Source organism: Phaenicophaeus curvirostris, chromosome 6 (genome assembly GCF_032191515.1).
Source record: "Phaenicophaeus curvirostris isolate KB17595 chromosome 6, BPBGC_Pcur_1.0, whole genome shotgun sequence".
Taxonomy (NCBI): Eukaryota; Metazoa; Chordata; class Aves; order Cuculiformes; family Cuculidae; genus Phaenicophaeus; species Phaenicophaeus curvirostris.
In genome coordinates, this window is record NC_091397.1 from 38474602 (window position 1) to 38496665 (window position 22064).

A 22064-nucleotide genomic window follows, 5' to 3' on the forward strand; every position below is an offset into this window, starting at 1 on the left:
CAGTCTGTTCCATTTTAAGTCCTTTTAGGTAAGCAAGACTGGTCATGCGCTCACATGTCAATAAGGTAAGTGATTCCTACATAACCTTCAGCTGAATTTTTCCAACTTTATTTAACCTGTCATGAACATGGTAACAAGAATTGAGCACAGTATTCTAGATGCCTTGTTCAATAGTATTACTGCTTTCTTGATCCTTCCTTGTAACATTATCAGGTGGATTTCAGAATTGCATGCACTTTCTCCTGGTCGTCACATTGGAGCCTTTTACTTTATCATCCTGTGCTTACTTCTGTGGGTTTTCTATCTTCTTTCATTTTCGTAACACTACCCTTTCTCATAATATTAATTCATCTTGTTAATATTAAAGCAACTCAACAACAGCAACAATTGCTATTGGAATTTATTCTTGGTATTCTGTAGCTAAAATTACTCATTCTGTGTATTAAACTACTTTATAATCCTTTTCTGTATGCTACTCTTTCAGTAAACCTTCACAATAGTACTAAGGAATATATCTCCAGCACTTTAATTTTGCAACATGTATCATTCAGTACCTCCATTCAAATCCCAGGTACTAGTCCACTGCCTTCTGTTATCCACAGCTTATCTGATGTTGCATCTGATGTCAGTAGTTTTTGTTCCTGTATTCTCTTGCCCAAAATCATGCATTAATGCACATCTTGAATGTTTTTCCTTTGATTTCATTCAGTTTCTGATCTGTATGAGAAATAAGCCCCTCATCAGCTCTCTCTCTCTCTCTTTCTCCTTCCTCTCTGCAATAGAAATATGCTTGCATTCCTGAAATGTATACATTCAAATGACAGACTCTAATCTAGACCTGGTATGTGAATAAATGTTCTCTGGACCTCATCACACACTCAAATATTTATTGTTTTCTTTTATGGATTATATTCTTTATCTTCCTTCTAGGAAGGAGCAATAGCATTACCTATCTACAAAGCCTTCATGCAGTGTTTACTTCAACAGACAAGCTCTTTTCTGATGGGCGGTTACTAATGAAATTTACTGAATTTGAATAAATGAAGCTGGCAGAATCAGTAGAAGTAATTAATTAACTCTGTTTTAGAGAGAATAATGCTTTAGACTGCATTTTTAGTATCTCCTTTCCTAAAAATTATGGACAGCATAGAAACCCCAGATGAACATGGTTTTTCATATAGTTTTGGAATCTCTATGAAATAATTTTGCTGTTTAGATTATATCCATTTCATAAAGGTATACACATGAATGACAAAACCTGCTTTTAAGAGAGCTTCCTGCTCCGGTTTTGACTTTCTGGCTGCCAGAAGCTGCTTAGGAAGCTTTTTTTTTTTGGTTTCTGTAGACTCTTGTAAATGTTAATTTTAGAGGAAAATGGAAACTTTATGCATAGTTAAGATTATGATTGAGTGGAGGAGAAAGAGAAAACCCAACTAGTCTTTCACTCAAAGTTCCTTTTCATTTTCTAGATGTATACTACTTTTGTTTTCCTGTTTTTCAACTTCTAGAGCCATGTTAAAATGTGTAAAAACATGGTGATAGGAACCTGTCAGTAGTTAATTTTTGCTCAGTATGTATTAAATGTTTGTGTTTCTTTTGGGTGTGGGTGTCTTTTTCCAAGTTAAGAACCAAATGTATTACAAAAACAGATGTAGTGAAAATAAACAAAAGAAGTCTCATTTCCTTTGGTGAACAAAGTTCACAATTAGCTTGAGCGTAATCTTATATGTGTTGTATCCTATCAAAGTCTTGCTGACCAAAGCTTACTTTTCTTGAATTTATCACAACTGATAAAAGATCTGTGATGTCAGACAAGAATTTAGCTACATAGAAAAGGGGAAAAGAGTGGGTCAAATGTAATAACATATTCTAGCTGTTATTCCTGCCAACAATTAATGGGGAAATTAATTTTATGAAGCACTATTTACAGACTGACATCTGGAGAACTTCTCAACTTGGATCATTTCCAATGTGTGGATTTATGTACTACTATTCCTGCCTCTTTTTCCCTTTTTTCTATTAACTATTTCACTTTTCTGATCTGTACCATTCACTTAATTATGAATGAATGTGTATTATTATGCCAATGTGATTTCTATTAGCATTCCAGTTTCATAGAAATTGTAAATGCTTGCTAAAATGGACATGCAGTGGATACTTTTTAAATGTATACAGAAATCTACAGGAATTCAAAGAGGTTTTCTTAAAGTTCTGCTAGTCTCTGACCAGAGAAGTGAGAGTAGAAAACCTCGGTAGAACAGTATGAAATGAAAAAGTTTAGAGTCCTAGCAGGAAATGTTTATTTTTTACTGATAGCTGTCCTTCTGAGCCATAAAATGTTTTAGAACTGCAAAATCCTGGTCTACTGTGGTTTAAGTATTCAGTGGTGTATGTTTGTGCCTTATACAGTTTCTCTTTTAGTCCAGTGAAAGTTTACAATTTACCTTGAACTTCCAGTTCTGTCAGCGTGATAATTGTTGTGGTGTGGTCTTTACTCCTTTTTTCCTGTGGGGAATCATAGCATGTTGTCACAAGTATTCATTGTTATCTTGAGCATGGGCAACTGTGTCTACTGGAGCAAGAAAATAGACTTTGCCATTAGCTCCATTGGAATAAGCAGATAGCATGTATGTTGATGCAGATTTATGTGTAGATGAGGGTCCAGTTGTCCTGCCTATAGCCCTAGGCATTTGAACAAGCCAAGGGACATAGTTCAAGAAATTCTAGTCGTTCCTTCAGTTAGAAGATAATAGCTGTGTTAGAAAATGAATATAGAAATATGAGGGCATAAAGACTTTGATCATGTAAGCCTCATTGCCTCAAAGAAGTAAAAATATAACATTATTTTCTTGTCTGGTAATTAATTTAGATAATTATTGGCCTAAGAGTCCTGGTGAAGTCCTGCCCCACTGATAACAGTGTTCTCAGCACATGGAATGTCCTTATGAAACAGCAGTTATTTAAGAAACAGCTTACAGGGAACAGTTATTAGTATCCTTGCAGAAGTAAGGAATAATTGCTACTTTTAGTATTGATGCTGCTACTATCGCTTTGTTTATTCTGTCTACATTTTCTTTTTATGTAACATGGTCTATCACTGGTAATATTTCAGTCCTCGCAGTTCTCTGTCAAGAAAATAAAGTTATGGAAGGAGTGAATTTTGCTTTTAATTTTTATAACTTGTGATGATATCAGATGACAAGTAAATCTTAACAAATCTCTCACATCAAAATCAAGAGCAGGAAGCCTTGTTTCCTTTCAGCAAATAGTGTATTATACCTAAGGGCAAATAGACCTTTTCCGACTCCTATTCAATTGCTATCAGCATTGATGAGTAATGAAGTATTTTGGCATTGAAAGCCATCAATTCTCAAGGCTATGCAAGTTACAGAATTTCAGAGTGAATGTTGTAAAATTTCTTTTATTTCCATGTAAAACTTCAATAGTTGCTAATTGACTTGGTAAGTTTTTCACTAATGCTATTAGAAAATGTTATAAAGCCTTTTAAAATGTATGATGCTATTCTTAATAGTTCTTTTGTGCAAGAAACCTTAATTTTGTATCCTGCACTTATAGATTACAGTTTAATAGGGTAGATTTTATCTGAAGAACAGGAATGAAAAATATCTAAATTGACTTTTAAAGCTGTGGTTTCCATTTCATCAAATCTCACAGTTTACATTTTAGTCACAATTTGCAAATGGGAACAGAAGTATTAATTTACTTATATTTGTTTTCATTTAGGGTGTAGGTACATTTATAGTTAGTTCAATGTCAGACCTTGCCCCAGTGTTACAGTATTTCAATATGAAGACATTTTTCTAATTTCCCATTTTCTCCTTCAGTTTCATAGCAAGTATCCTAAATATCTGAAGCTGTCATGGGTCAGAAGTCTGCACATTGCTGAAATGTTCACTGCTAACCTTCCTTTCAACTGGAAAAAAATTGCTTGCTCTAAATCAAACAGGAAACCATGATGCATCTTATATTTTTTGTCAAGGAGTATCTGGACCCTTGTGTCTTTCCTCTTCCTTAGGAACAAAAGATGCTGTATCAGTTCCTCATCCGATAGGAGTTGGTGTTTTCACAGGATTCACTGCAGCTGCCATTCTTTACCCCAGCCTACATAGTGCAGTACATTTCTGCAGGACAGTGGGCATTGCTTTGCCAGTGCTTCTGGAGCAACTGTTTGGGATGCAACCTCATTTTTAATTACTTGTATAGTTTGTAAGGAGAGAATAGCCTGTGTTGCTGCAAGTTGGATACACTGGCTTATGGGGCTTAGAGTAGAAGATTTATTTTCGAAATAGAACAGCTCTGACATAAAGGTCTGGGTACTCCACTGGGAGCTGATGTGCTGTTTATAAATGTGCTTTCAGAACTCAATAGATAACTACACAGATTTGTTTGCTTGCTAGTGGTGATCTTGGGAGGGCTATGAGAAGGAAATGCAGCTCAGCTGTGCACTATGTTGCTGGCAGTGTGCTTTCTGTGAGACCTTGTTTTTGCTGTGGAATAGTTACAAGTTCTCCAATATACTGATCACAGCTATTTTGAAATAAGTTTACATAATCTTATTTCACTTCAGGCTATTGTAGCTGTCTCCAGGTGATACTGCTATTAGATTATCTGTCTCTTTGTATTTTAAACTTAAGCATTTAAAAATGTTTGAAGAGAAGGCTATAAGTCACTGTATTCTGTAATCAACTACTCGGAAAGAAATGTTGGAAAATACAAAGAATCTGTTATGCCATGCATCCTACTATCACTTGACTAAGGCATTGCCAGTGCAGTGTTATTGGACGATGAAAATGTCCCTATATTTCCATATCTCTAGCACTAAGTAATAAAAATTCTGTATTTAATAGCCCATCCATAAAGTATCGTCACGTCATTCTCTGTAGCAAACTAACAGTTGTCAAAAGGTTTGTTGAATTTGTGAAGTTTTCATTCACACTTAGTTACTTCTATTACAAACTAGCTCCCAGTAATCTGATTTTTAACACAAATTACATTATTTCCATCTTTTGTATGCAACCATTTTTACATATTCTTTAGTCTTGATACATTCAAACTTTTTTCAAAGCAGCATAAGTAGTAGAGAGAAGTCATTAAGGCATAATCAGCCTTCTAAACAATGGCAATAGTTTTTTAGCAAACATTTCTGTGAAGTGAAAGTAAAGACTCTTTCAGTTTTATATGTTTCTGTCAGCTGATTTATCACCTCTTTTCCTTAATTATGCACTGGTGAACTTGTTTTGTTACATACACACTATGCTAAAGTTCTTCCATTTTCAACTAGGTGGCTGTACTACAATCCCAGAGTCTGATTTAGAGGAAAGAGTGGTTATACTGGGCTCCACACAAATGTTACCCAATCACGGGCAAATCGTGAAGCAGAAATTGAAGCCAGGTAAGAAAATTATGTTGGTTTGCTTACAGATGTCTTTTCACAATGCTTGTGGAAGTACAAAACAAATTACATGTATTTCAGGCTTTAACATAATTTTCATTTTTTCTTACAGTAATAGTACAATGTGTAGGATTCTGCTTCTACTGTCAGGGTAAATTAAGCTGTAGAAATTAGTTTTGAAGTTCAGTAACTTCACAGTTGAAAGTTTTCTCCAGCATAATGCTTGAATGAGACTCTTGCAGGTTTTATTCATAAAACTCACAGACGCAAAATGAAACTGAGGACATTTTGGCATAATAAAGGCTTTTTTTTTTTTTCTTCTTCTGCAGTATGGTGGTTAGACTATGTGCCAGCTGATTAAAATATGGTCATTACTTATCTTTTGTGGGGAGACTTCCTAGAATTTCAGAAAAATATTATTGGATATAATCAAATGAAATTATACTGGCTATAAAATATGCTGCATACAGTGATGACACATTTTCTGGAAAGTCTTCATGCTGCCGGGAACTGTGATATAGCGTTAACATATTTTAAAAGCAGAATTATAAAGTAGTGCATTGCAGTTTAATGAAGTGCCTGGTAAGCTCTCAGGCTTTGACTGCAGCTACTTCCCATTTTGTTTACTACGTTGCAACTTCATTCTTCTTTCTCCTTTTATCGTATGATTTTGTCCTGTGGTGTATGTATTTTTAAATGTATTTGAATGTTGTTTGTAAAGATGTGTTCATTTTAGATGGGTATTGAAGTTAAGAAGAGCAGCTTAGAGGTTGCAACCAGTAATAGTCCAAGCTGTTATTCATCTTCAAAAACCAGTTAATTGTGTGTTTAAAGTGCATTCAGCTGCTTGTTTACTTAGTTAACTCTTGCGCATACAGGCCGGAGATTCGAATACATGGTTAATTGCAGTAGCAGAATTTACATCAGCAGATTTAATAGTGGACAGGGAAGAATGACAGGTAATACAGCAATATATAATAATACTATAGGGTAACTTAATATTCAAAATGTGTATCTACTCACAGAAATAACCTGCAAAATCCACTGAAGGCCTAGAGCTCTGGCTTTTCTAGAGTGCTAATCACTTTCAGTCCTCATGGACTTCAAGTCATAGGAAGAAGGGAAGCTGTCAAGGTTAACGTATGTATAGTTTAACCTTTGTCACTTGGATGTATTAAATACCCTCCTGATAATGGAAAATTGTATCCCCTATCTGATGTAGGATACAATCCTGATAAAATTCCAACTTCATGCCACAAGACTGATTCATCAAGAACATATGGCAGGGAATCCCTCTTTGTCTGATACTCCATTCTTCTAATCAGGAACATATTTATTCTTCAGTAGATAGTATTCTGTTATGTTTAAATAACCTTATTGCTGAAAAGACTAGTATGAGAGGAACAGTGTAGAGCTGTATTTATACCTGCATATCTTACTGTAAGTCTTAGCCCATGGTAGAAACTGAGACTTAATATGGTATAGCTGGCTGTTGTTGCTTTTTAACTATAAAGAGCAGATTGAAAACTTCGAAAGCTTTAAAAATGTCTTTAAGTTTACAACCATGTGTTATACCAGTGAATTTAATTCATTCACTTTAAGAACTGACTGCCATCTGCCAGTTAGTGCTGCAATATAGAGAACGCCTAGAATATCTGCCACTGAGCTGTCTGGAAATTCTAATTGCTACAAGTGTAGGAGCCAAGGGAGCTACTTAAACCATAAGGTAACACTAGGCATGAAATCACAGCATTGCAATGTTTTTCTGTACATGATATTTTTGGCCCGAGTTCTTGCTCAGGCAAGACCACATTGACTACAATGAGCCCTCAAAGAATCTTTGTTGTGTCTTTTTTCATGAGTTTGCATTTAATTTAACTATATCCAGTCAATAACAGAAAAAAAGGGACAAAGAGTGAAAATTCTTTTTCTTGACATATCTTCCTTTGTTTCCTGAGGGAGTTCAAGATTTTGATTATAAATGGAGAGATTTTGTCTTTTTCTTGTAGATGGCTTGTTATTCACATCTCTAGCTCTAGAGATAGTTTAATGGCAATGTAAAATTATAGTGGCTATAGAGAGGTTCCTGCATTTGGTTAATATTTTTCATTGGGCTGTATCAGCTGAACTGATATGCCATGCCTAAGCTTCTTAATGTTCTTTTACGAAGAAGTCCCACAATTTAATGATAGAGGTTTAAATAGGTGAAAACAGATTGAGGCTACAACACCAAGTAGCTCAAAATCGAAGAGAAGAATCAAGGTCTCTTCATCTGTAATTTAGTGTGAATACATGCACAATGGCTGATATCTGTATGTAGGAAACTTAAAGGGCAACAAATCTAGTAACAGACTGTATTTGCAGAGGAAGTTTGAAATCAAGGGAATAAAATATTTCAAGGGATTCTGCGGGTCATGGGAAAACTTCAGCTGAATGCAATGGATAACCATCCCCTTAAAATGGTGTGAGAAGTGTGGTTATGTGCTTGCTCCATCTGGTGCCAGACTAAATCTTATCAATGGGAGTTTGTACAGGTTGAATTCTATAATGAAATTGCCTTAGCGGGGACATCTGTATATCTATATCAGAACAACGGGTAAGCTCTGATATCTTCCACTGATAGAGTGTGCTGGACTAGAGCAAAACTCAGGCAGCTGTCAAAAGTACAATCATAGAAAATCAAAGCAAACCAAAGTGCCTTATCTATTAAAAAGAAGTGAATCACAAAGGTCCCAGCAGGAAGTAGTGGGTGTTCCTCGCTGAGAAAGGAGGAAGCAAGTATCTCAGCGGTGTGCTGTACTTGGACACCCGTTGCTCGTAGTTAAATTGCTTGTCTGTACAAACCTGCTCAAGACAAGTGCTGGAACACAGAGGAATGATGAGAAAGGAGGAAGCCTCAAAGATCAAGGGGAGGTTTGAATTTTGTGCCAGACTCTTTGAGCTCCCTGTTTTTGCATTATTAATGCTGTGATTGCTGCTTGCATAGATGATATTCAGTTAGTCTTAAGCTGGCTAACTCCAGTATTGCTGGCAGTCTACTTGTGTGTGATACTATGTCATTGAATCCTAGCTGCAGAATTTATCAGAATTCAAAATCACTATTCAGCAGTTACATGAAACTCTTACTACTACTAAGTATCTGAGTTTGCTAATTTCTTGCTAGTGAGTATGTAGCATATTGAGATGACTGCCAGTCACTGCATCATGCGCTAGTATGCTCCTTGGACATGAGATGAGGATGTTTAAAAACCTTTTGAATTTATTGAGTAGGCATAGACCTAGGAACAAGGTTACTGGCTTAAGTATGTTGTCTGAGCTATGCAAAGAACTGTGAGGGAAGTGAGACACTTAAGACCTGGAAGACTGTGCTTCGTTTTGACAATGTATGCTGTAGGGTTGCATCCTGCCACAGACTTGTTCTCTTGTACGAAATATTATATTGAGACTTTTCAGGCAGCTGCTAAGGGTGTCAATGAGGCTTTTGGCTTTATTTGGAATAGTTACTTGGCACAGCAGAAAATTACATCTGCAAGCCTGTACAAGAAGAGAATGAATGATTGTGGCCCAATTGCAGAGTCTCTTTGGAGGGGAAATTCAATGATATTTTTGTATTTGTTGCTGAAATAGTTCCCACTGAGTTTTTCTTTGTAAGCTTTTTTCCTAATTCAAGCAAGTTGTGATTCTATAGTAAAGAAAGGGATCAGGTTCATGATATTTGTAAGTTAATGATATTATTGCAGTTGTAGGAGTAGCTTCTTGCCAACAGCTTTTGCTCTGAGTGGCTACAAAAGTACACCCTTGAACATTCTCTTCCTGGTGAATGGGAAATAATTCTTCCTGCTTACCCTCTCAAGGCAATGAGTCTGTGCGCATTGTATTTGGAGGTGTAATGTTAGCAAGATAAATCTTTACCTGCTGACTTTGATCTTGGTGTTTGGTTAGAGTGAGAACAGAGCAGCACAGTTTTCACAGGTGAACAACCTTAGAACAACTTTTTTTTCTGAACAGTTAAACTGTGCTAATGATGAGCTTTAGGATAAAATGTTGATGTGTATTTATTGGGATGGAGCCCTTGAAGTAAGTATTCTGTGTTCTGCTTAGCCTACTGCTGCATGCTACTTACTTTGAAAGAGAATTTCCTAGAACATATTTTTCTAACCAATATTCCTACTGAATATTTTAAACAGAAAGGATCTGGTTGCTCTTTTATGAATTCTATCAGCTTAAGAGTTTTGTGCTGGTAAATCATGGGTAACTCCACTAAGTTGGTAGAAAAATCAGATGAAAAGTTAGTATGAATCAAAGAATAATCAGGCTGAAAAACATATCTTTGTCTTTTTGGCTGTGGGTTGGAATTTCTTTAGTGAAACAGTGGTGCAAATTACTTTGTATTTTCCTTAGTTGTTCAAGATTTTATAACACTGGGAGACTGATTTGTCAAGTGTCATGTCATACAGCTGTTGGTATTTTCACAACTTACAAGACTTGATATTCCTGGCAGAATTTTTCACCCAAGATCCTGAAATCTGTCCTGTATATTATCTATCTAAATGAAGAGAGTCTCAACTATTTAAGAAATATATTTGAAAAGTCACTGTCTCTTACTGAGTGAGCAACAGAAAGCATGACCCACTATTTGCATTTATTGTTTAAGTACAAATATTACTGAGAAGCTGTTCATGAGACCAACTGAAACCAAAAGTTTGGCATTTGCACTCGCTACCGTGCTGCCACTGTTTTTAGTTAAATTCTCTGTGCTTTGCTGTCATGCAAATATTTAGACGACTTAAAGATTAAATTTCAAAGCTCTCATCTTGTATGGTTATATTTAGTAAAATAAATAAACTTTCATAATTTAATACTGTAGCAGCTAAGACCAAAAACTGTTTCAGTATTTGTATTTATGTATTGGAATAGATTTTTTTTAACTGTTTTTAATTTGAAGCATCTGGCTTATAACTTTTGATTAAATACACAGGCAATTATACATAAATGAATGTGAGGTTGAGCTATGAACTCCAATAAAACAAGACATTCTGAGCCAAATTTTCAAAACACCCTTGAAAGTTGCACCCAGACGTTGCACAGCTGCACATCTTTTCCTACAAGTTTTACTTGGTGTATTATATTCATTTTATTTGTTACTTTATCTACAGCATTGCATGACAATGTTCACGTAAATGTTGTAGGTGCTGTTTAAGTGGGTCTTTCAACTTTATGCCTATCATCAATGATTGCTGTCTTCATTATACCATTACAATTTCAGGAGTTATCATGTGATTCCAGCCCACAAAAATGCTTAGTAAACAAGATTTCAACAATTTTTCTTTGAAGAGTCTAGTGACACATTTAAATTTAGCTATGTGCTTAGTTTTTCTTAAGAATCATGATTTACGTGAACACACAACTGTGTGATGCTGCCATCTTTAAGACGCTCATCACAAAGTTATGCAATATAAGATGAAGTTTTGCAATAGGGATTCATCTGTTTTATTTTAGAAAGGAATATACCTAAACACTTGGCTTTGTACATAGTTAGATGGCAAAGATCTCCTGGATAGAAATTGTAGCTAGCTATCCACTGAGTCTTTTTATTTTTGTACCGTACTGGTCTAAATATTATCTTTTACCTACACAAATGAGCAGAGCCATATCCTTGAATTTGTTTTGCAGAGTGTTTAATATGCTGTAAAAATTCTAAAACCGATCTATGAAATATTTCTTTAGCTCTAGATCAGACTTACAGTATTTATATATTGGACTGATAAATGCACTAAATTTTGAACACGCACACACATATGATACAGATGGCTGTACTGCTGTTATTGTAATAATCATTGTTTGCTATGCTGGTAATCATTTGGATACTGATATACTTGCCAATTACAGCAAAAAATATTTTTCAATGTACATAGCCAAGCAATTATTTTTTTTCAGGTTAGGCAGTATAATAGGACAGAAACCAACCCTAATACTAACTGTATTGTACATGAGATTAGACAAAAGGGAAATGTGTAAATTAAGCTAAAGATCATTTTGGAAGAAGGTATGTGCTGTCTGGAAAAGGATTGCATGCCCATAATAAGATTTCAAAACAATCAGTCGGATGAATCAGTATTGTTGGTAATGCAGGCTTTTCAGTGTGGCTACAGTTTTGAACCTGAACTTCTGTAAAAAAGTTTAGTTTCTACACCCATGACAGAAGTAAGAACAATAGGTCTGACTTCAGACTTATTCTTTGAAAATTATTGAAGGACCAGTCGACAGTGCTCAGCTAAGGGGGTATGTGTGCCTCTGGCAGTTTGAGTTCAGTTTCAAGTGAGTTGTGACACAGTATTTTTACTTGAGCTAATGAAGACTCTTGAATTAGAAACATATTTGGTAAAAATGCCAAAACCTGCGGTGGCTTCAGGTAAGTGAAAGTTCCTTGAAGACCGTACCTTATTAATAGCTCACTTATGTATTACCCGCGGTTGTATTGTAGTATTGTGAGACTAGAACCTTGTTTCTTTCTGTGTGGACATGGCTATATAATAGGAAAGATACCAGGAGCCTGCAGCTGGGCCCACCTAATACTTCAAAATTGCTAAGCTAATTGTTTCCACAAGAAAAGGTGCAAAGAAAACCACTGGGCTACAAAAAAGCCTGTTTTTCTGGAGAGAGCTGAGGAGATTTATGGAGGTTTTCTTTTCCACAGAGCCTGTTTTTCTAAAGAGCAGTACAGCTTAAGAGATTAATGTGAGAATTCCTTCATTAAGTCAATACCAAATGAAGTGCAGTTTCTTTTTTAGCAGGAGCTTGTACATACATCTCCTCTGAAATATAATATAACAAATGACAACATAGCAAGTCTTATTTATGTTCTAATATTTGCAGATTCAAGTATATTATAATGTATATTATCCACTGCAGTGGTTAAAGAGATCAGTCTCTGTGTTTGCCCCATACCAGTGGTTGTGGTAGTGTTTTACAGAATTTTTCCTTTCAACGGTTAAAAAAGTCTCTGACTAATTCTGGTTTGTTTCATGACTGTCAATTGAACAAAGAACTGAAGGGGACCTTGTGCTCTTCTTCGTGGGTTGTCTCAGAAATAGCTGAGAGGTCACAGAAAAAAGGTAGGAGATGAACAAGTCATGGTATAGAGAGCCTGAAACTTTTCCTTCAAATTCAGTGGCTTTAATGGAAAAAATTGTTTGTTTAAAGCACTTTTATGATTTGAGAATTGAAGGGCACACTTACAATTATTAGCAAAAGGTTGCTATTGTTGCAGCTAAGGAAGCAGTAAAGAGTGATACAAGGCATAACATGCTCATGACCATAGCCAAAGCTTTTTGAAATCTATGAAAAAGCCTTTCCTTATTTTTATGAAGTTCTGAACATGAGAACCGATGATGGGTGAACGAAAATAAGCAGCATATAAAGACAGGTTGAGAAAAAGGGGCATGCTAAATATGGAATGAAACAAAAATCAAAGCTAATGCGTTGTTACAAATTCTAAATAAGTCTTGTATGCAAGAAAGGGGAACTATAGCATAGTGGAAGGAATAAACTATAGAGAAATGTAAAAGCTTTTTATGTGACTACATGTTGTTTTTCATATTTCTTTTGCAGCTATTTTGCTTAAGAGAAGTAGATGAGTGTCTGTCACTAGTATTCATTCTCTTAGTTGTCCTCTGCCAGTAAAGATGGGCAGGACAGAAACTGGTCTGACTTTTCTGTTATTTGTTGCCACTTTGTTTTCCTGTGTGAAGGTAAAGGTTAGTGCTCTGTTTTCCTTGCTAGTGTTTATGAAATGTCTTGTGTCATTTTTGCTTCCTCACACCAGTTTTCTCCGTCATATCAAGTGTTACAATCTAAAGTGCACACTGGAAATATACTTGGCGCTTTTTTTCTGGGAGATAGGAACTGTTGGTTATTGTTTTCTCTGACTCTATGGTGAAATCTTTTCATTCAAAATACACAGTAAACCTTGTTTCTCAAGACATCTGTTTTCTCTTCTAATGCTTTACTGTCTCTCCAGTTCTTCTACACAAACTTTTATATCTAGTTTTTTTGTTTAACTGGAAAATCATTATTTTGTTCAGAACATAGATAGCTTTGAATTTCATATGTTGTTTGGATTAGTGTATTATTCCTGGCTTCACTTCTTCTGTCAGATCTTTGTTGGCTAGTGAGATAGTGCGCAGATATCTTAGCTACTTTCTTGATGTTATAGAAGTGTATCTACAAAATTTACTTTCTCCTGTATTTGTGCTAATGGCTCCTATATGGTCTTGGCAGTCTCTGAGAAATTAAAAAAAAACCCCCAAACTGTTCTAGTTTCTAATTAGATAGTATTAAAAAAGAAAAAAAAGTAATGAAAGGACAGAGAAACTCATCAAGGTATTATTTGAATGCCCTCTCAGGTTTCCCAGCCAAAAAGGATGTAGTGGCTGCCAGGTATATTATTGAATCCTAGTCAGCCACTCATGACCCTGAACAACAAAGTTGACAGGCAGGGGAGAGTGCAGACACTTTTGGCTTCTACGATCCATTTTTATTTAAAAGAGGTAATTAAAAGTAAAGAGTTCAATAGCACAAAATGGAGTGACATACTCCACATTAAGACCTCCTGTGCTGCTGAAAACCAGTACAGAAAGTTTTAGGAAATCCAAAAAACTCATTGAGCCCCCCAAGGAGGAGTTTTTCCAATGCAGAAACTGAGAGTTGGAATTGTGTGGCTTATGTTATATATGAAAGACTACATATAATAAAGGTTACTTTTGTCCTCAAACTGTTTTGCTAAATTTTTACAGAATCTTAAAGTTAATGCAATGTAATTGTTTGATACATCAGATGAGTATTAAATCCAGGATGAGGCTGGAAAATGGTTTTCCAAGTGTTTTTTTCCAGGTTACACAAAATGCCAAGACTCACTTTATATCTTGTCAACATTGGCCACCAAAGGGAGATTAGCTCTAGGTCTTAGGAACTGTTTGGTGGAAAAAACTGATGTTGTGGAGGTGTTAGAGGTTATTTTCCAAAATATCTTCTTTTAGAAGTACTTTTAGTGTCTTGCACCCTTTTTTTGCCCTCCAGAAGGCAACTATCCATATTATGAGCTAATGACTTAAACTTTTTTCAGAAAAAACTAAAAATACTGGTTTTGAGATACAAGATTGCACCTGAAACTGCTAGTATCAGTTCTTTCTCCCTGAGGGCTGACTCTGCAGCCTCTCGAAAAATAAGGGATTTGAATGGAAATATTGACTCTTTGAAGAACTGCTGACCCACCTGAAATGAGGGAGCACATTCCCACATGCTCTTTGTTGGAGAGTGTTAATGGAATTGCAAATAGGTTTTCCATATCATTTTGTGGAAATTATCAGTGCCCATTGTAAGCCACTTTGGAGCCTTGCTAGAGCTTTGAATTGTCAACGAATGGACATTTTTGGTATTATGGGTGATGTATAATGCCAGAAGTTATCATCTTACTTAAATAATACTGTGACTAGTTTCCAGAGTTGGTATCAGCAATTTTTTTCTCTTAATATTCAAAATACTACTGCGCCATCAAGGTTCTACAGCTCAGAGCTTTTCGACAGAGGCAATGTGATTTCCATGTTGGTACAATTAGGTATTGCTGTGATGCTAGGGTTGACATGTCTCAGAAGAGACTTGCAGACTCAAAGTTGTTCTCACTTTGTTACGCTGGAGCAGTACACATTTTTATCGTGCTGGCTGTAGCTTTCAAAACTGCTCACTTGAAAGGGGCAGAACAATTCCTATTTTGTATTTGTATGCAGTATTGTTAAGAGCTCTTCAGCAGTTTTCTGTATGCTTGGTGACACAGTTCCCCAGTCTGAATGTATGCCTAATTCACAGAAGACCACATGCTGTTTTTAATGGTGATATCTTTTGGGGCCCCACCTCTGCATGCTGTCACAACTATCATAGCTGATGGCCTGTCACAAACTCCTTGGTTCTTGACCTGTGGCTGTGAGATGAAGCTCATGTGACCAAGTTGTCCCTAATGCTTCAATGGAGAATTAAAATTTAGTAGTTAATGACTCTGTAAATTTGACCACAGTCAATGCAGGTCTTCTGCCATTTTTTGATGGAGGGACACAGGACACATCAGTTACAACAACAGAATTCACAAAGTTAGGCTTTGAGAATTGATTCAAGTTCACCACGTTGAGTGAGAGTAGTTGGATTAAGTTAAAGGATTGTTTGATGCCTTGGGACCAAACAATATTACACTTAAGACTTCCACAAAAGGGACAAGCAACAGAAGAACAGAAGCCTTCATTATTAAAATCAACAGTTTCAACAATGCAGTGCTTATTACCTACCCCGAGGTAACTCTTAAGTTTGTCAGCCTCATCAAATACTTACCAGCCGTCTCTGCCAAGTATATTCTAATCCTGAGTTATGTTGTATTGTCATACTCCACAGAGTATCCTCTCATCTTTTCACCTGTTAGAGTTCTAATTCTGTCTTCCTGTGGTTGTGGTGTTCGCTGTTAATTGTACTGCAGTGTTTCCAGAAGTAGGATACGAGGCTGAAGTACAATAGGAATGAATAAAAAACAATGTAAGTGCATGCTGAATTTTGTTTTAGCTACTGGAACACATGACCAGAAATATTCATGCTGCAAAAGGCAGTGCTGATGTGTCTTACCACCCTGTATTACTGCATGAGTAACTTCATACACATGCCTTAGTTTTAGTAAGCAGTATGCTAGCGCACAAAGCTAATCAAGTTTAGGTCTTTGGTAATACAAAGTACATGCAGAAATAACTTGTATTTCCTAGGGCAGACTTTGGTTTCAAACTTTGGTTCTGTTTCAGTGGGAAAAAACGGAAAATGTTCTAAAATGTTTAGCAGCATAGGATGTGATACCTGGAGTGGTGTTACAACTAGGTCTGTTTCCTGTTACCCTCAAAACAAATGTGCTGTGCCACTTGCTGAGGACACGTTTCCTTTTATCACTGCCATATTATTTGCAGCCCATGCTGCTTTACAGAACAAGGTGAACCATGAAAGAAACTCCATGGTTCCTTAGCTTGCTATGTTTCCTAAATAGAGTAAAAAATGTTGTGACATCAGTTAGGCCAGATTACTTTACAGCTCAGCAGATGGTTCCTGTCTAGTAAAACAGCAAATAAGATACTACTTAAATCTGAACTGTTACTTAATTTAGTTGTTGTTAAAATTTCTCTGTTGAGTTTGCCCTTGCCCCTTCATGTTAATAATGAACTGAATCTCTATTTTTTTTTAATAATGTATTTTGGCTCATAGATGTCATATCTGTCTTCAAGTCTAGTACCCTGAGTGTCATGGACAGAGTGACGAGCTGTGTAGCACTGTGCAATACCCCAGCTATGTGTTTAGCACCCTTGGGAATAATACTTCAAATTTAAAAGCTAAGCTTGTTTTCTGGAAAGGAGTCTTAGCAAAATATTATAACTTGGATTTTGATGTCATCTCTGATCCCATTCAAGAAAACCTTAAATGTGAAAGTCAGGAATTAAAAATACCAAAATTGTATGCACTTAAGCAGAGCTAGAACTCTCCTATGGCTCTGTTTATCAAGAAGGTTGTGTTCTTTTGTGGCTTTATTCTGGTGTGTTTAATATTCCAGTAAGCATTAGATTGTTTTTTGTCTGAGAATGTGTGTGTGTATGAGTACTAAAACCTTGTCCCTTTGAGACTAGCATCTCCTATCATTGCAGGTGGGGAAGAGGAAAGAGAAGCAGAGTATAGGAGAACATAGCACGGTAGAAAATGAGAGAAATAGAAAATACACTAAGTGTTCCATGTCACATGGGTATTTGTTCTCTCCCCTGTTATTGTAATCCAGCAAAGTTTTTAATTGTGAAAAGCCTGATTAAAAACATGTGGATGCTTTTCATGTGGCTGGCATTGCTAGCAGCATTAAGCAAACAATCCCTGCAACTTTTCCTCAGTGCACATTGCAAAATGTGCCTGAAAAGATAACTTTTGCATAGCTAGGCTGCTAACAGGACCAAGGGTAGCCAACTTAAAACTAGATTGGTTGTATCCAAATGAGCTATGGCCTAAATCAGAGCAGTTGCCACAGCTTTATCTTCTTTTCTTTACAGCAACCAAATATTTGTCTGTTTGGTGGTACCAGCACTACTATTTACATGACTAGGTGGTAAGGCAGTTTTAGGGAGCTGAACTGATTGAAATCTTGCCACAAATGTGGTTAAAACTTTTTTTACCTTAGTCTTTCGCAATTATAATTAGACCATCAAAATGAAAGGTTACTATTTCATGGAATCAGTAAATTGTAAGTGGGTCTACAGGTGCAAAGCTGCTAGTGCTACAGTAGAGAAGGTTGATACGTGCATCACAAGGTGTGGAGGAGAGCATAACGATCTGTTTTGGCAGCAGGCCATGGATGTACCAGATTAAATAAAACATGGAATTGTGTTCTAGCTTTTGACTTGATCAGCTTCCTGAATCATTCACCACATAATTGCAGGAGTATGAGTGCTTTTTTGAGGAAGTAAAAGGGAACAGCGAAGCCGCAACCGCCCTAGCTTACATTGATTTATGCTGCCTTGTGACTTGCAGCCACAGTAGCTGAAGCACATTCAGACCTTTAATGTATAGGAGCACTGAGGAAAAGAACCCAGAATACCATTAGAATTTTTTAAGTTATGTATTAAGCCTTATTAATTGGAATTACAAGGGTATTTTGAGTTCCGTTACCTAATGAACCAGTACTGGAAATATTAGTTTATTTTTATGCCATGGAAGGTGGTGTGTATGTGATGGGGAGCCTTTTCATTCTTATGTTCACTGTCCATCGTGCCAGAACTCATTTATGCTTTTTCCTGGCAATTTTATCACAACTCTGTAATTGTGGACACAGGATCTAGTCCAGCAAAGTTCTTAAGCACATGCACTGCTAAGTATATGTAGTCTCACCAGAATCACAAGGGAGTATAGTAGGCAAAGTGAAAATGCCCGGTAGTCTTTCTGTATCAACTGTGTTTGGTCTTTCTTGGAGTGTAATTGGTTGTAAGCCTGAAAAAAATGTCATATTAGGACAGCTGCTTTTCCTAACCTCCTTAGCATTTTGTTGGTTTTGTCAAATGGAGAATAGGTCAAGACTCCATCATGAGCATGAAGCTAAGCCAACACGTAAATACCCTCAAGCAGCAGTTTTAACATTTTGGAATATTTATAGCTAACAGCTAAACTTAAGGATAATAAACTGTTCATGGGCTGTGTTACTTCATTTTCTCTAAAATACAATTTTTATTCTGGCTGAAATCCAGACGTCTGAGCACAGACTAGAAATCAATCTGGAATGTTCTAAAATTAAAACACCATTCTTTCTTTTCTTATCCCTTTGTTAAAAGGATTTTTCAGAGGAGCTGTCTGATACACATTGTAATACAATAAATGTGGACAACTCAAGAACCTCTGCTGAATTTCATTTGCTTTTGGGAGTACTGTTTTGACAATTATGCAGTGACTTGAAGTAATGTATAATGTCCAATATTTCACTGTTTCTTTTCTGTATCCTCAGTATTTGGTATTTATAGTCAAGTAATATATCATGACCTATATTGAGTACTTTAATGGAAAGACAAACTAGAAAACATAGGCTATTTAGCCAAAACTGGTTTATTTTTCCGGTAACTGCATCCCCATCTCCTGTGATAACCCTTAAGATCTGTATTTCAGATCTGTTATTTTCTGTTCATCAGCTTTGATTTGGAGTGATTCTCCTCCTGCTCCCAGTTTCTCCTTTCATTCTTCAATCTTGGAATCCTTTTTTCTTCCTGGAAAATAATGAATTCTTTTCAGTGCTTGGCTTGTACTACTCTGTAGAGATGCAGACAGTGTTAATGGTTATTGGTGATGATGAAGGCAAAGGTGATCAGGACTGCTGGATTTTCTGTCCAAATATCACCACAGCTTTGCATATTCAGTTCTGTGCTTTTGTAGTCTGAATTGTATCAAGAAGCATTAGGTAAGTGTTTCTCAGAGTTGAGGATATTCCTGAATTTTAAAGAACAGTCATAGGCAGCACTTAAACATTTTTGTATTATATGTAGATAAAGGTAGTTGAAATGATTATATCAAGATTTCATTAATTTGGTCAGTGATTACAGTACATAATCTGCAAACTGTCTTATTTGTATTTACTACGTATTTGTTTCTTCTTTCAAATTCAGGATCATTTCTACGACAGTTTAGGTCAATGGCTATCAAGGTTGCCACTCCCTCCAGAACTGAGGATTGCCTCACAGTTCCTAATGCCCAAAAGAATGATCTTCTACCAGGTTACATCCCTGAACTTGTTCTCTACAAGAGCAAGTGAGAACTAGTATTAATACAAGCAGGAGTTTACACATTGGCAGCCACAAATAAGGCAACGTGCCTCGCACGTTTGTATGTAAACCTGGTTTTGTTTATTTGCTCCTAAAATCAGATTCTAGATAATTTACAGTGTCACAGAACAGAGGCAATAGTGATATATAATAATTTTTTTAATAACTAATGAAAAAGTGGCCAACTGATATATTAATACTGCTCAGTTTAGAGAACCCAAAAATGTTTTCAGGTTTATTTCTGCATATCACTGGGAATACATTTGTGTAAAGGGAGTTAATGGTTGAAGTTCATGGAGGAATTTAAAAAGTCGTATAGGATAAAGTAGGTATTATAAGCCATTCTCTGACTCTCAAAAAGTCTTCCATTGCAATCACTATTTGAAACAGAAATGAATTTTTTTTCTTGCTAACAATTATTTGATCTCTGAATTATCTGTGCTTTCAGTACTTCTCAAAGCAGTTGTCTTACATGGTTTTCCTGTCAAGTGCCATGCAGTTCTGGGAGAGACAAGCTGTAATTTTTTATCATTTGGTTTTTTTCAAAAAGTAACCTGAATGCTAAAGTTTGTATTGTAATTTCCACTGTAACAACTTCGAGAAGTACTTGGTTCTTATGTTACAAAAGTGGGCTCCCTCCTGCCTTCTCTTCCCTAAACCCTGAATAATGAAATATTCTGATAACTCTCTTAAAGTAGGTGTTTCAAGCGTGCTTACTCACCATTATCTGTACCACAGAAAAATAAGGATTGAGTCTGAGTTTTTGAGATAGGTTATTAAAGTCATTTGAGATCTTTGGAGTATGATATTGCTAGGTACATATTTCTGTCCTGATTGCAGAACCATGGTAACAAGCTTAGTTCTAAAACACCACAAAAAAGATCTCTGTTTTTACAGCAAGCAGGCTGGGATTTAAGTTCTGCAATGTATATTAAGTACTGCATGTTGCCTGATTTTGTTGTAAGTAGCAGTTTCAGGGGAGACTATTCTTGGCAGCCCCTGCTTGAAGTAGAATTGACAGGCTCAGGATGAGAGAGATCCCAAGAGATCTACTGTCTTTATATAGATCTGTAAAATAACCCACAAAACTTTCCACAGGAATCTCTGGATAAATGAGCTACACACCCTTGTTTTGTACACCTCCTTTCTCCCAGAATAATATCTGCCTATCTGCTTGTCCTGTGATATAACACCTCTTTTGACCTGCCAATCTGGTAGAAACTGGAGTTAGTGTATTTGAGTTGTTCTGGCAATAGGCAGTTTGTCTCATATTCAGCTGAATTTGAGAAGTTTGTAAAAATTTTACTTTGTTTTGCAACACAGATTGTAAAGAAAATGTCTTTTGATAATTAATTCACTTTTGCTGAAAGAACAGAAGAATTCCAATACTGGAACACAATGATAAGCACACTGATTTGTCTTGTCTTTTGAATATAGAAACATTGGGACTAGAAAGGTAGTTGTGGCATAGGCTCAAATCTTTTCTCTTGCCCAGCTTACGTTGAGCATATTAATTTTATTTAAGGGCAGTATCAGTTCAAGTGACAACAGTCTGTTGTGTTGCAATTAGAGGAGTCTTAATATAGATCAAACTGCTGATGCTTTAAAATTATTCGACTGTTAATTTATACATAAATGAAATACAGAATAAAAAGATAAAGTGTATCGAACAATTATGAAGTCTAGTTTTCTGGAGAATGAACCAGCTCTGAATTGATTTTCAGTATGGTTAAATCTTGACCTATATAAGAGATATCCAGTAGCAACTTTTGGTATATTTTAGGCCAGTGAGGGATTAACAACATTATAAGGGAATATTTTTCAAAACTAAAAAGAAATAAAATTAAAACTATGATTTTTAAGTAACAAAATGCAGAAAATTACCTCCAAGTGCCTGCTCCCCCATTCTGTCATCCAGTAAACTGTCTTAAACAGAGTTACATTTCAAACTTAATATTCTGCTCTTTGTTTGTTCTATGATGTCTCAAATCATTACCATGCTTTTAGATGATGCGTTAAAAACTAGCTGTTCAACAGAACAGGGAAAAATGGTAACTGAGCATCAGCAGGGAGGTTTGATGGGAGTGGAAGTTTAAGACTACCAACACTGGGGACGCAGTACTAAACTCTGGTAGTGTAGTTTTGTTTGAGTATAACTGATTAGATTGATCCAAGAGAAAAAAGGTGTGAATAGGAAAGTATGAGCTTTTCCACCTTTGTAGGATCTGCAGAACTCTAGTATGCTTAAGTGGTGTGTTTGGAACCTGAAAATATGTTTAGCCAAGTGCATTACT

General features: G+C 36.1%; 1 protein-coding gene across 1 annotated transcript in view; it reads left to right on the top strand.

Moving 5' to 3' along the window:
- BBS9 (Bardet-Biedl syndrome 9) overlaps nucleotides 1-22064 on the top strand; it is a 308094-nt gene that overhangs the window by 186506 nt on the left and 99524 nt on the right. Inside the window, exon 22 of the mRNA XM_069859823.1 lies at nucleotides 5303-5413. Within this exon, the coding sequence (XP_069715924.1) occupies nucleotides 5303-5413 (111 nt within the window). The remainder of the gene's footprint in view (nucleotides 1-5302; nucleotides 5414-22064) is intronic.